We start from the raw sequence: 13,414 nt of genomic DNA on the forward strand, positions 1-13,414 counted from the left end.
ACTTATGTCGGTATTATAGATTATTAGGGAGAATGGGCTTTTCAATAAACAGTGCATTGACAACTGATTATCCAACTAGAAAAAAAATAGAATTGAATTCTATCTGCCACTATATTAAAAAGATCAGATTCACTATTTAAAAATTTTAAACCACATCAATGATAATATGATGTCATTATATAATGATTTTGTAATAAATGGAGAAGGCAATATTTCTAGGGGAAAGAAAATGTTACATGACTAGATAATTGATTTCTCTAAGGGAGTTAATTTCAAGTTAAAGATCATTCTATTAGGGAGGAAGGAATAAGGACAATGCCTTATGCTAGTGAGAGGTTTAGGTAGGGAAATCAAGAGGAGAAAATAGAACCATAGCAACTCAGATTGAGGAAAATGTAAATACCAGGAAGAAAATACCAACTATGGTGTTGGCCTAAAGTATCTGAAGGGTGAACGGTCTGGGCTCAGATAGTGATACTATTCTCTATGCAGCTGGGCTTCAGGTATTCATAGGGAAGGTCTAGCTGCTCATTTCGGGCCACGATTTCCCTTTCCAGCTTGTCCAGATCCATTTGAAATTGTCTTAAAACAGCCTTGGGCTCAGGACCTGAGAAATATTCTTCTTTGTGATGTCCCAGGGGTACCTGAAGCAGAAAGAAAGGATCAATCATCTTCTATTCTAGGAAACAGGGACCCAAACTCCAGTCCTTCACGCTAATGTCTCCTTGTCAGTCATCAGCCCCCACAGTGTTCCACGGGTCCCCTCTCACCACATCTGCGTGTGGCCGACTCAGGGGCCATGTGATGGCCATTTGAATACAGCTCTGCTGGACATCGGGTAGTGAGCCCATCAATGTGGCCATTGTGACATCTTCCTTGGTGGTGGGTGGGGGCATCCGCATTGAGAATGGAGTATTGGGGACCCAGGAACACCAGTCAAACTAAAGGAGGAAAAATCTGGAGTCATTCAGAAACTCTAATTCAGGACCCTAGACCCCAACTCTCTCCCGGAAGTGTCTCCTAGCCCAGACACTTTCTCTCAGAGACCAGGCTTTCAGCTGTCCGTACCAGGCCCTGGTTGATGGCCTTGTGCTGGGCAGAGCATGTGAAGATACACATGGTAAGGAAATGGCAGAGCTGAGCCCGCGACTGGAAGGATACAGGGAAACCTAAAAAAATGAGCAAAGTTTAGACACCATGGTTACAAAAGAGATAAGGAGCCTGACCTGTGGTGGCGCAGTGGGATAAAGCGTCGACCTGGAACACTAAGGTCGCCGGTTCGAAACCTTGGGCTTGCCTGGTCAAGGCACATATGGGAGTTGATGCTTCCTGCTCCTCCCCCTTCTCTCTCTCTCTCTATCTCTCTCTTTCACTCCTCTCTCTCTAAAAAATCAATAAATAAAAAAATATTAAAAAAAAGGAGATAAGGAAATAAATGCTGATGTCTTAACATGTCCATGTATTAGAATTAGTGTTTATGCATTCACTTTTTCAAAAAGTATTGAATTACTATTTACCAGACACTATATAGGCATTGGGAATATGCTGGTTGGAAATACAGGCTGTTGTAAGAAAGAATGATAATAAACAGAATAAGTAAAATTACACACAGTATGTTAGATAGTAACAAGAATATTAGGGCCCTGGCCTTTTGGCTCAGTGGTAGAGCTATGGCCTGGCGTGTAGAGGTCCTGGGTTAGATTCCCAGTCAGGGCACACAGAAGAAGTGACCATCTGCTTCTCCACCCTTTCCCCATCCCCTACCCTCTCTCTCTTTCTCTCTCTTCACCTCCCGCAGCCATGGCTTGATTGGTTTGAGTAGATCAGCCCCAGGCACTGAGGATGTCTCCGTGGAGCCTCCACTTCAGGTGCTAAAAATAGCTCAGTAGCGAGCATGGCCCCAGAGGAGTAAAGCATGAGACCCAGATGGGGGTTGCCAGGTGGATCCCATTCAGGGTGCATGCGAGAGTCTGTCGCTCTATCTCCCCTCCTCTCACTTAAAAAGAAGGGGGAAAATATATATATAAGAAAGGCAGGGAAAGGAGATCTGAAAAGTCAAGTAAGAGTAGTTGATAATTTAGTACTGGACTGCTGGTGACTAACTGCATTACCTTGGACCAATGGCTTAGCCTCTCTGAGCTTCTATTTTCCTCTGAAAATAAAGATAATAATAACTACCTTATAAAGACGAGGATGCATGTAAAGCCCCTCAGTACCCTGTAGCTATGGTTACAAGGTGGAGAGTGGGGAGGTCTGACAGGCTGGTTGGTCAATACCCAGTTTTCAAAACGTGGTTTAAAGGCACAGGACAAAGGTAGGCAACCAAAAAGGAAGATAGACAAAAGAGTAACAGGCTTTTCATAAAGGAGGATATCCGTATGGCTTCTAAACCTGAGAGAAATTACTCAGCTCTACTGATCATCGGGAGAATACAACTTAAACTCATAATGTGATAACATATCTTCACCAACATGACTAAAGTATTTTCTTTCCAAATTTTTGAGAAGATATAGAGCAACTATAACTCATACTCTATGGCAGGAGTGTAATTTATACAACCACTTTGGAAAACTATCAGAACCTACTAAAACTGAACATACACATATCCTACGATCCATCAGTTTCACTTCTGGCTGCATACCCAACACAAATGCACACACAACAATGTTCACAGCAGCAGTGACATTAATAGCCTCAAAATGGAAATAGCCCAAACACCCACCAAAAGGAGAAAGGGAAAAAGGCCTGTGTCATATTCATGAAATAGAATAGTATAAAATGAGAAAGATGAACTACATGCTTTAAGTAACAGCATGGATAAATTTCAAACATCTGTTTGTACTTTCATTTATGTAAAGTGCAAACAGGTAGAACTAACCTATGTAGTGTGAAGTGGTTCTTTTTGGATGGGCAAGAACTGGAATACAATACAAGGAGCTTTCTGGAGAGCTGATAATGTTCTTTGTGCTAATTATGCAAGTATGTCACCTTACTAAAAATTCAAGTTGTATAGCTATGATGTATAACAACTTTTCTCTAGGTTTATTATAATGAAATTCCCACTCTCCTGAAACGTGGTTAAGAATATCCTAATTATTCCCGGAAAATAGTTTTAGATATCTGGGTTATAATACAGAAAAAAGAGAAGTTATAGTCTCATGTTGATGCTGAAAGGCTTCAACTCACCCCTCCCTTTCCACTCAATTTACAACTGAGGTCCTGCTCAGGGAGTTAACGACCTGCCGTCTATTATACTCGCTGATCACAGTGGTGAAGTAATTTTTTGGAGTGAGGCATATGACCACAATCATTTTACATTGATTGCCTTACACATGTTTTTTGTGTGACAGATACAGAGAGAGTGATGGACAGGGAGAGACAGAACGGAAGTAAAAGAAATGAGAAGCATCAATTCTTCGTTGAAGCACCTTAGTTGTTCATGGATTGCTTTCTCATATGTGCCTTGACCAGGGAGTAGAGCAGAACGAGTGACCCCTTACTCAAGCCAGTGACCTTTGGTTCCAGCTAGCAACCATGGGGCTCAAGCCGGAGACCTCATGCTCAAGCCACTGACCATAGGGTTTCGAACCTGGGTCCTTTGCATCCCAGTCCAATGCTCTCTCTGTGCCACCGCCTGGTCAGGTGCCTTACACATGTATTATCTCTGTCACATTTATTATTTCATTTAGGACAAGTAATATATTTGCCTTAGAGAAAACATTAAAAGTCTGAAAGATTACATGGATTATTCAAGGCGTAGGTCTGGGAAGAGAAAACCTTTACCCACTGCCTTTAACGAAGGTGCTGAGAGAGTGACGGCACACAGGGCACCATGAAAGCCGAGGGAGAACAGTACAGATTCAAGAGGTTAAAGTTTATATTCCAGGAAGTATTACAAGTGCTCTAATGCGGCTATTTCTGGGGAAGAAGCAAGCAAGAGGAGAGCTCATGAGGTGATGTTGGGTGGATGGGGAAGGTACGGCCCCAGATACTTGCAGGTAAGACTCCACTTCATGGTATGGGCGTGGCTTACTGATGTGTGCATCCCCAGGGGCTGGTTTAAGTAATAGCTCTTAGCTAGTGCTTGTAGTTATCACACAGAGGGATTCAAGGTATTGGCGTGGAGTGTAAAGGGGGAAAGAGTTATGGGACGATTCAAAACAGTCCCGGTTGGCCTATGTGCGCTAGAGATTGGAATATGAACCTAGTAAGAGCTCAAGAAAGGCCTTGTCTTTCTAATAGCTGAAAAATGGGGCAGGAGAACTACAGGAGCACACTTTTACCTAAGAAACTTGAGTCCCAAGGATCGTAATGCTGAGTTTGGGTTTAAGTCAAAATATGTACAGTATAGAGACTATAATTAGAAATGAACTTGTACTGTGGCAAGTGTGCAATATGTCTGGGTCCTCTCTGTGTGCTAGACAGTAGCAGGAAGGAGGAAAAGAGAAGGAAAGCTAGGGTGGCTGTCATGGGCTTTGGTGGGAATAATATCCTCACTTATAGCCTTAGATAAGGGAATAGACGACCATTAGGAGAGAGCCTGCCAGGGCCTGGGCAGATTCCTCACTGGCTCTGGTTCTGGCCTTACTGAGCCCCATGGCAGTTCAGGGGCATGTGTGAAAAGGTATGGGGGTCCCTGAGGATAATCCTTGTGTTTCTAGTATTGTCCTGAGTCTTAGGAGGTGGGAAAGGGATCCAAAGGCTTTACATGTAGAGGAAGAGGGGGTGATGGGGGGTTGGGGTCATGTCCCCAGAAAGGCAAGGCTGAGAAGGGGCTCTGGACAGAGTGTCTGAGGAGCTCCCTTCTCTGGGGACGGATCTCACCTCGGTCCTGGGCCTGGCACAGCCCCACCTCAGTGATCTCTCGACACCAGGCCTGCAGCTCAGGGTCCCCTCTCACGACGTCATCCCCGGAGTAGAAGAGGTGGACGATCCCTTCCACATACCTGCCCAGAGGAGGGAGCTGAGCTCCTGGAGAGCAGCAGGCTGTGTCCTCTGCCCAGCTGCCTCTCGCTGTGTCTCAGTATAGATCCTTCAAGACTTGCCTTATGGGACATTGCCCAAGTTCTTTCTAAACACTAGCTTACTAAGGAAGGAAATGTGGGTTGTTACTTTTAAGAATTCTGTACACGACTGATAATCCCTCTTCATAAGAAAATCCCTGATTCCACCAGATCCATGTTTTCCCACCCACACGGCTTTGGCTGCATACACTGTCTATTTCAGTCTCCCCATCTTCAGATCCTTCCCACAGTCTCCTTACTCTCCCTCATCGCTCCCAGGATCGAGTCCTCTGCTCCTCCTGTCTGGACCTTCTTGTTTCATGTTCCTTTTGCCCCATGCTGACCTTAGGCCAAAGCCCTGTTCTCCCTCTCCCCAATGCCCTTCATTCTCAGCTCCCACTCTCACCCACCGGGCAATGATCTCCCAGAGCCGTAAAGCATCGTGGGCATAGAGGGCACTTGGGATTCCCAGCAGGCCCCGGTCAGCCAGATCATCAGGAGGACAGAGTGAGCGGTAGGTCAGCTGAGCCATGGCCTGACGAAGCAACTGAACATGGCCCCCACCACCTGTGCTCATTGCCTGGGACAAAAGAGATGAGAGGCCTTGAGGAAAAGGACAGAGTATAGTATACAAAATGTTCAGATGTGAGGCTCTCACATTCAAAGACACAAATATAAAGGGATATACTTCTGGGTTTATGAGTCAGGGCATTCACATAGGTTGGTCTGGAATCATTACAACGACAGAAGGTTATACAGAGTTGGATAATCAGGCAGCCCCACACTCCATTACCTCCTACCTTATCAAATATCCCTCCGTCTGAGATGAAGCCGGACCGTGCCCGGGCATTGATCTCCATGGTGTAGCGGGTGTGCGGGATCAGGAGCTGGATGGAGAAGGTGGGAAGGGGTGGTTTATGGAGGACATGGTTGGGTCCTTCCATGTAGTGTGTGGCACTCAGCATGGTGGCCTTCTCTCCTGGCAGTGCCCTTGCAGGCTGGTCTCCTTCTGCTTCCCTGGTCACTCAGTCTCATGTTCTCCTATTGTCCTGGAGTTGAGCTTTGGAGTCTGATTAACTAGGATTTAATCTATACTTTGCCACTTAAATTGATACCTGACTAAGATAATAAACCTTTAAGTGTCCACCTCTTTATCTATTTACAGGGAATGACAATAGAGTCTTTTATCACTGGTGCTCTAGTGATGCTTATGTGTATAATATGTATTTAGTCCACTACCTAGCACACAGACATCCTTGAATAGTAGCTGTTATCATTACCGTTATTATTCAGACCTTGAATATAGGTGTCCTATGAGAATCAGCTCTTTAACTTTTGATTTTTTAAAATAACATTTCTATCATGCACATCCGTACATTTCTTTTTTTAAGTGAGAGGAGGGGAGACAGAGAGACAGACTCCTGCATGCGCCCTGACTGGGATCCACCCCATAACACAATTCTGGACCCAATGCTCACTCAAATCAGGTGAACTATCCTCAGTGCCTGAGGCCTACACTTGGACCAACGGAGTCATTGATTGTGAGAGGGGAAAAGAGAGAAGGGAAAGGGAGGAAAAGAGAAGTAGATGGTCATGTCTCATGTGTGCCCTGACTGGGGATCCAACCCTGGATGTCCACACGCCAGGCTGACACTCTACCCACTGAGCCTACTGGCCTGGACCTAAAATAACTTTTCTATCATGTATATCCTTACAGTTTAAACTAATATAGCTATTAATTTTTCAAAGCTGTTTCTCCAATCTCTAGCTTTATTACTCTAGCAATTTTTTAACTGGAGGCTGGGGGTTGGGGTGGGGAGGGTACTTGCAGTCAGAATTAGAGGAACCATATTGATCTATCTTCTTTACCAGAAAGGGGCTGTTGTGAAATCTCCTCTTGCCACCAGTGGGTCACTGTAGGTTAGGCCCCCTCTCTCCTGCTTTCCCTTGGCCATTAAGAAAGGCCATCTCATCCTCATATGCCTTTCCTTTAGTCACAGACAATGTTGTCTGTTCCTGAGATGGAGGTGTCGTGAAATATTGGTATTTAAGAGAGCTGGTGATGCTGCGTGGAGGGAAAGACACAACTGATATCACTGGTGCCAACATATCAAACAACTTGCATTGGTCTGAAACTCCAGAAAGATCGCAGAGGGTGCTGAGTTTCACAGCTCAACATCACATGAGGAAAGAAGGTACTAGAAAGCAAAGAACTAATAATAATAATAGCAAAACTCTATTTTTTGTAGCATTTAGCCTGTGTCGTGCTGTTCTGTTGTCTCTCATCAACTTAACAGTGGAGCTCCTATTATCTGCTGTTAGAGATGGGGACAGTGATCCCACATCTGGAAAGTACGGAGGGGAGGATTTGGGATTCAGACCCCAGCAGTCCAAATGCAGGGCCTGCACGGTCGGGTAACCTTTATGAAATGGGCAGGCTTAGCCTTCCTGGTGACCTGATCACAACTCATCTGTCTGCCAGGGGATGAAGTCGTTATGCTGAGGCAGACAGGTGCCGAGAGGATGTCAAGGGGATTTTGTAGTGTAGAAGAGGGTTTAGCCACTAAGCTACACAGAAGATGGTGATGCAAAGGCATCATAAAATCAATCAAATCCAAGATCAATGAATTCTACAATATTACTGTCTACCTTGTCTATGTTACCCCAGAACCCAAAGGGGTCACTGCTACCAATGGACAGGTTTGGGGAAGAAAGTGAGGACTCCAGGAAGAAACACAATTCTGATATTCTACCTAGCATGTGCTCACATATCTGGCTCCACTTCAAACTCCATGTACCTAAAACTGAACATCTCATCTTTGACCTCACATTGGCTTCTTCTGATTTTATTGTTTTGAAAATTGCTCATAAATGTGCATTACTTTTCCTCCTGCTTTTATATACTAAGTGTCATCAAGAATTTTATTTATGTATTTTTTACCTTTTTTGTAGCAGAGACAGAGAGAGAGTCAGAGAGAGGGACAGATAGGGACAGACAAAAAGGGAGAGAGATAAGAAACATCAATTCTTCCTTTGCGGTTGGTTCTTTAGTTGTTCATTGATTGATTTATCATATGTGCCTTGACCGAGGGGCTACAGCAGACGGAGTGATCCCTTCCTCGAGCCAGCAACCCTAGGCTGAAGCTGGTGAGCCTTGCTCAAACCAGATGAGCCCATAATCTAGCTGGCGACCTCGAGGTCTCGAACCAAGGTCCTCAACATCCCAGTTTGACGCTCTATCCACTGTGCCACCGCCTGGTCAGGCGGTGTCATCAAGATTTTTCAAACATTTTTAAAGCAAGCTCAAGGCTATTTTGCTGCCTTCTGGCTAGCAATAGATTGCAGGCTCTCTGTTTGGTTGAATGACAACATTCTGGGTCAGTACAGCAGTATCTACCAGGTCGGCTCCTGGGTGTTGCAGCAGCTCAGACCTCTGAGTTTCCTCTCCCATCTTGCACCCAGGTGTGCTGCAACTACTATTTCCTTTCATCACAAAGTTACTGCATTTTCCTTCCCACTTATTGAACCACCATGTAATGCACCTCTGACCGGGCAGGTTAAGTAACCTCTTGGGCCGTTCTTTTATCCCTTCGATCCTCTACTTCATGATCCTAAGTTGCGGTGGAACACCCTCCATCTAAAATACAGTGTTTTTTATGTCATGACTTTGACTCCAAAGACAAGGGAAGTGAAGGCAAAGATAAATGAATGGGACTACATCAGACAAAGAAGCTTTTGCACAGCAAAAGAAACTGACAACAAAACAGACAGCCAACTAAATGGGAGATGATATTTTTGAACAACAGCTCAGATAAGGGCCTAATATCCAAAATATATAAAGAACTCACAAAACTCAACCACAAACAAACAAGCAAATAACCAATAAAAAAAATGGGAAGAGGACATGAACAGACACTTCTCTTAAGAAGAAATACAAATGGCCAATAGATATATGAAAAGATGCTCATTTTCACTAATTGTTAGAGAAATGTAAATCAAAACTGCAATGAGATACTACCTCACACCTGTTAGATTAGCTATTATCAACAAGAGAGGTAGTAACAAGTGCTGGAGAGGCTGTGCAGAAAAAGGAACCTCATTCACTGTTGGTGGGAATGTATAGTACAACCATTATGGAAGAAAGTATGCTGGTTCCTCAAAAAGTTAAGAATAGAACTACCATATGACCAGCAATCCCTCTACTGGGTATCTACCCCCAAAACTCAAAATCATTGGTATGTAAAAACACATGCAGCCCCATGTTCATCACAGCATTGTTCATGGTGGCTAAGACATGGAAACAACCAAAAAGCCCTTCAATAGAGGATTGGATAAAGAAGATGTGGTACATATACACTATTGAATACTACTCAGCTGTAAGAAATAATGACATAGGATCATTTCTGACAACATGGATTGCCCTTGATAACATTATAATAATAAGTGAAATAAGTAAATCAGAAAAAACTGAGAACTGTATGATTACATACATAGGTTGGACACACAATTGAGATTCATGGACAAGATAAGAGTACAGTGGTTAGCAGGGGGAGAGGAAGGGAAGGGAAGAGTGGTGGGAGGGGAGAGGCATAAAGAAAACCAAATGAAGGGTGAAGGAGGACAATTTGATTTTGGGTGATGGGTATACAACATAATCGAATGTCAAAATGACCTGGAGATGTTTTCTCTAAATCTATGTGCTCTAGTTAACCAATGTCACCCCGTTAAAATTAACCGTCTAAATAAAATTATTTTAAAAAATAGTTTGCAAACATCAAAAAAATAAAATATAGTGGTTTTTGTTTTCTCTCTTGATTTCAAACTCTATTTCCTGATACTTTTCTCTGGTTATTTTTTATGTGTACCATTTGTCTCCAGAATTAAATACTAACTCTTTGAAAGCAAATAATACTTTTGTCTATCAAATTATTTCCTACTCTAATTAGACTCATTGCTAGAGAATATCAGGGCAGCCTTACAATAAGTGCTGGATATATGCTAAGTGACTTGATTTATACAATAGATGGGATCTCTCTGTATTATCTCTTAAAACTGCATGAAAATCTACGGTTATCTTAAAATAAAAATAATTTAAACATTAGAAATAGAGCCACAAGTCTCAAGGTCCTGATACAATCATCTCTTCTTCTCCATTCACAAATTACTATCAAGATTTTTTGTTACAATAAAATGTACATCACTCAATCAGAAGAAGCTTTATTAACATGTTCCCACCCACATTGCTTAAGCTTTTTAAATCCTGCATAGCGGTTGGGTTGTTTCCTTTCTCTGAGATGTGAGGAAGATGGGACACAGAGGGGAGAGGATGTACCTTGAACAGAGGGTGCATCCCTGGGAGGCACCTCATGGTGGCCACAGCGATGACCTCAGCCAGAAAGTGAGTATTCAGAATGTGATATTGGAGTTCGTGCAGTTGGAAATCTGAACTTCGGACCCAGGTCTTTGCCAGGAGCCAGGCTAGTGGAGGATCTGAGGGCAGGAACAGTGGTGGGGTGGGCGAGCTGGGGTTGGGAGGCTGGATCTGCAATAAAGAGAAATTAAGAATTCATTAACCTCATCATATGTTAGACACTATACTTAACACTCTGGGGAAACTAATGGCTAAGATTATATCCTCCCAGGGAATTATAATCTAGTAGGAGGAATGAGGATTCTTCCCGTTTGCCTCTCAATACCTGTGGGAGCATGTGAGTGTCATGATGGCCGGGATCATAGCAGGAGGAATTGGAAAGAGGGAGTCCAGTATGACTGTAACAGTGGTTTGGGAGGAACCTGAGGATGGTCTGAGTCAGGATGGTAGAATAGGAAGAAGCTGAACTTCTGAGATAACTGTCAGTTCTCGACAACTGGTTGGTGAGAACAGTATGAAGGAAAACACATTAAACCAAAGGGAGAAAAGACGTCTAAGAAAGAATGGATTTTCCACAGATTCAAAGGTCAGATAAACATTGAGTAGCCTTAGCATGGGAATCAACAGAGACCACTATGACTCTCAAAAAGGCCGTTTCCGGTGAGTAATGAACAGACTGCAAGGTAGGAAGAAGATATTGGAGACAAGGACAGGCAGCTCTTACTGAGTGCAGCCGGGGTGGGGGACAAGAGCCAGTGGTCTTTGTGTTTTGGCAGAGGTTGGGGTGAACACAAAGCAGTGTTGGGAGGAGGAGGCCCAGGCCACCTCACCTGGATGACCATGGGCAGCAGCTTCCCACTGGGTTCCACCTTCAACAAGACGAGGGGGGCAGCCAGGTACTGCTTCTCTCCTCGGATCACATTGGCTGGAATTCCATCCAGTAGGATGAAGTCAGCTTCAAACAGGGAACCCTTCTGAGGAGACGAGGAATGTATCCATGGTTAGAGTTGAAAACATACTTCCACAGGGCGCAAAGAAGAAGAAATATAAAGACATTCAGAACAGTTTCTTGCCATTTCCTACATCAGTACTAAAGTCCCAGTGGCAGAACTGAAGGAAGCTCCAGCACAGGAAGTTCAAGTCCTCTCATCTTAAGGGACCCCATGGAAGGACTCTTCCCTAGTGACATGTGACTTGTCTGTGGCAGAGGTAGATTTAGGATTGGGTGTATTCCAGTTGATTCTATACCACAGGTATGCTGGCTCTTCCCTAGTTAGGTTGTCCAAGCTCCTTGCCCCGACATCTCCTAAGGGTCTACTTTATTGACTAGATTCAGCCTCAGTGCATTTCCCTACATACTTTATAAGCAGAGGACTCTGCACCCAGGGACAGTGGGTTAGCACAGCCTCCCTTCCCTGACTCACATTTGGTCCCTGCCCTTCACCACGTCTCCCCACACAGACAAGGAGAGAACAGTGTAGGGAGGGAGGAGGTACCTGGAGTTCTTTCTCCAACTGGGCCTGAAGCTCCTCCATCCCCGAGGGCAGCACCAGCCGGGAGGGCAGAGAGGTGGAGCGTCTCAGCAGCATTGGGTTGGCACCATTGAGGAACTGGTATCCAAAAAGCTCATCATCCTGCCAGCACCGGTGAACCTTCTCTGCGAGGTTGGAGTGGATGGTAGGAAGAGGAAACTCACCACAATCCAAGGTCCCTCTCCTCCAGACCTTACCCCAGGGATTTAGTCATGTGATGACTCCATATGCCGCCTAGATATTTTCATTCATGAGGTTTCCTTGGGGACTACAGAGTGTGACAGCTCATACTCCATAGCACCTTAAAAGGGCCACCAAGGTGTTATGGAGAACTGAGGAAAACACTGACCAGCCAGGGCAGTCTTCGGTCCCCAGAAGATCTGATTAAAATCTTCCACTTTGTTCCAGGAACTCAGGAGAGTGTAAACATATTTGAAAGCAATCTCTATAATCCTAGAAAAGATATCAAGGATGAAATCATCAATTTACCAAATCTCCCTATTACTGGATCCACCAGCCCCACTCCATTCTGACCATTTCCTCACCCTGCCATCAGTGTCCATTCATAGTCCAGCCTCTTTGCCTCGTGGAATCTCATATTTAGAGGGAGATCATCCTTATCGCCTGCAGCTATCGACAGGGGTAACCCTTCCTTCCAAGTGGCCCAGCTAGGAGATGGGGACAAAGGGTAATGAAGGGCATAGAAGTCAGTGATGGAGGAAGTTGTCAGGGAAGGGGGGTGCAATAGGGTGGTCACCAGTAGATTTGCTGTCTTTCCTCCAGTTCCTTTTCTCGATGTTTCTGGAACACATCCAAGGTATTGGTTCCTGCCAGGCGGGCTAGGGAGACATTAAGGAAATTGACCTTAATGCTTTATACAATAGCATGCTATGCCCTGGCTTCTTCCAATCTCCTTTTTTCTAATTGTATGGCATCAGAATCTTTTGCCTTTTTTCTGCCTCTTTCTTGCCTGCTTAATTCCCTAGTCATTTATCTTCACCCACTCCTTTTCTTGATTTCACCCATCTCAGATCTCACATTTGTCCTGAAAGGAAAGTCCCCTTTTTGTACTCTTAACTCAAATTTCCTGATCTATCCCTTTTCTTCATTATCTATGAATTTCATTCTTAATCAGCTGAAATGTCCACACCTATCCTACACTATCCCATATTACTTTGTTACCTTCACTTATCCTGGTCCTCTTGAGTCCATGCCTTAACTTTTCTCCAAAATAACATATTTTGAATTAGGTACACTACCCCTCTGACCTCCACCATCACCTGTTCCCTGAGATAAGACAGTCTATATGTGCCAAACTCTAAGCACTGTTTCCACATCGCTATCTGTATCCAGCGTCATCTCACCTACCCTCCACATCACAATGTTTATAGCTGGTAGCCTGACTTCATCCTGCCCTCATCTGAACTTATGCCTCCTTGTGTCTCAAAGACATAGATTACATGTTTCCAGTCTTATATGTCATGCATCTCAATTGTCTCTCATACTTA

At 44.1% G+C, this 13,414-nt stretch overlaps 1 protein-coding gene across 2 annotated transcripts in view; it reads right to left on the minus strand.

The window, feature by feature from the left end:
- Nucleotides 1-221: 221 nt before the first annotated feature.
- LOC136391548 (polyunsaturated fatty acid lipoxygenase ALOX12-like) overlaps nucleotides 222-13,414 on the minus strand; it is a 189,582-nt gene continuing 176,389 nt past the window's right edge. The window contains exons 3-14 of one of the 2 annotated variants that reach the window (XM_066363281.1): nucleotides 12,664-12,745; nucleotides 12,452-12,574; nucleotides 12,256-12,359; nucleotides 11,871-12,031; nucleotides 11,205-11,348; nucleotides 10,336-10,545; nucleotides 5,804-5,890; nucleotides 5,414-5,583; nucleotides 4,825-4,946; nucleotides 1,069-1,169; nucleotides 771-941; nucleotides 222-644 (exon numbers count right to left, since the gene is read on the minus strand). In XM_066363281.1, coding sequence (XP_066219378.1) covers nucleotides 465-644; nucleotides 771-941; nucleotides 1,069-1,169; nucleotides 4,825-4,946; nucleotides 5,414-5,583; nucleotides 5,804-5,890; nucleotides 10,336-10,545; nucleotides 11,205-11,348; nucleotides 11,871-12,031; nucleotides 12,256-12,359; nucleotides 12,452-12,574; nucleotides 12,664-12,745 — 1,655 coding nt within the window. In that variant the 3' untranslated portion in view covers nucleotides 222-464. The remainder of the gene's footprint in view (nucleotides 645-770; nucleotides 942-1,068; nucleotides 1,170-4,824; nucleotides 4,947-5,413; nucleotides 5,584-5,803; nucleotides 5,891-10,335; nucleotides 10,546-11,204; nucleotides 11,349-11,870; nucleotides 12,032-12,255; nucleotides 12,360-12,451; nucleotides 12,575-12,663; nucleotides 12,746-13,414) is intronic. The other variant, XM_066363280.1, reaches the window with a different exon arrangement.

The sequence above is a fragment of the Saccopteryx leptura genome, chromosome 2 (genome assembly GCF_036850995.1).
Source record: "Saccopteryx leptura isolate mSacLep1 chromosome 2, mSacLep1_pri_phased_curated, whole genome shotgun sequence".
Lineage (NCBI taxonomy): Eukaryota > Metazoa > Chordata > Mammalia > Chiroptera > Emballonuridae > Saccopteryx > Saccopteryx leptura.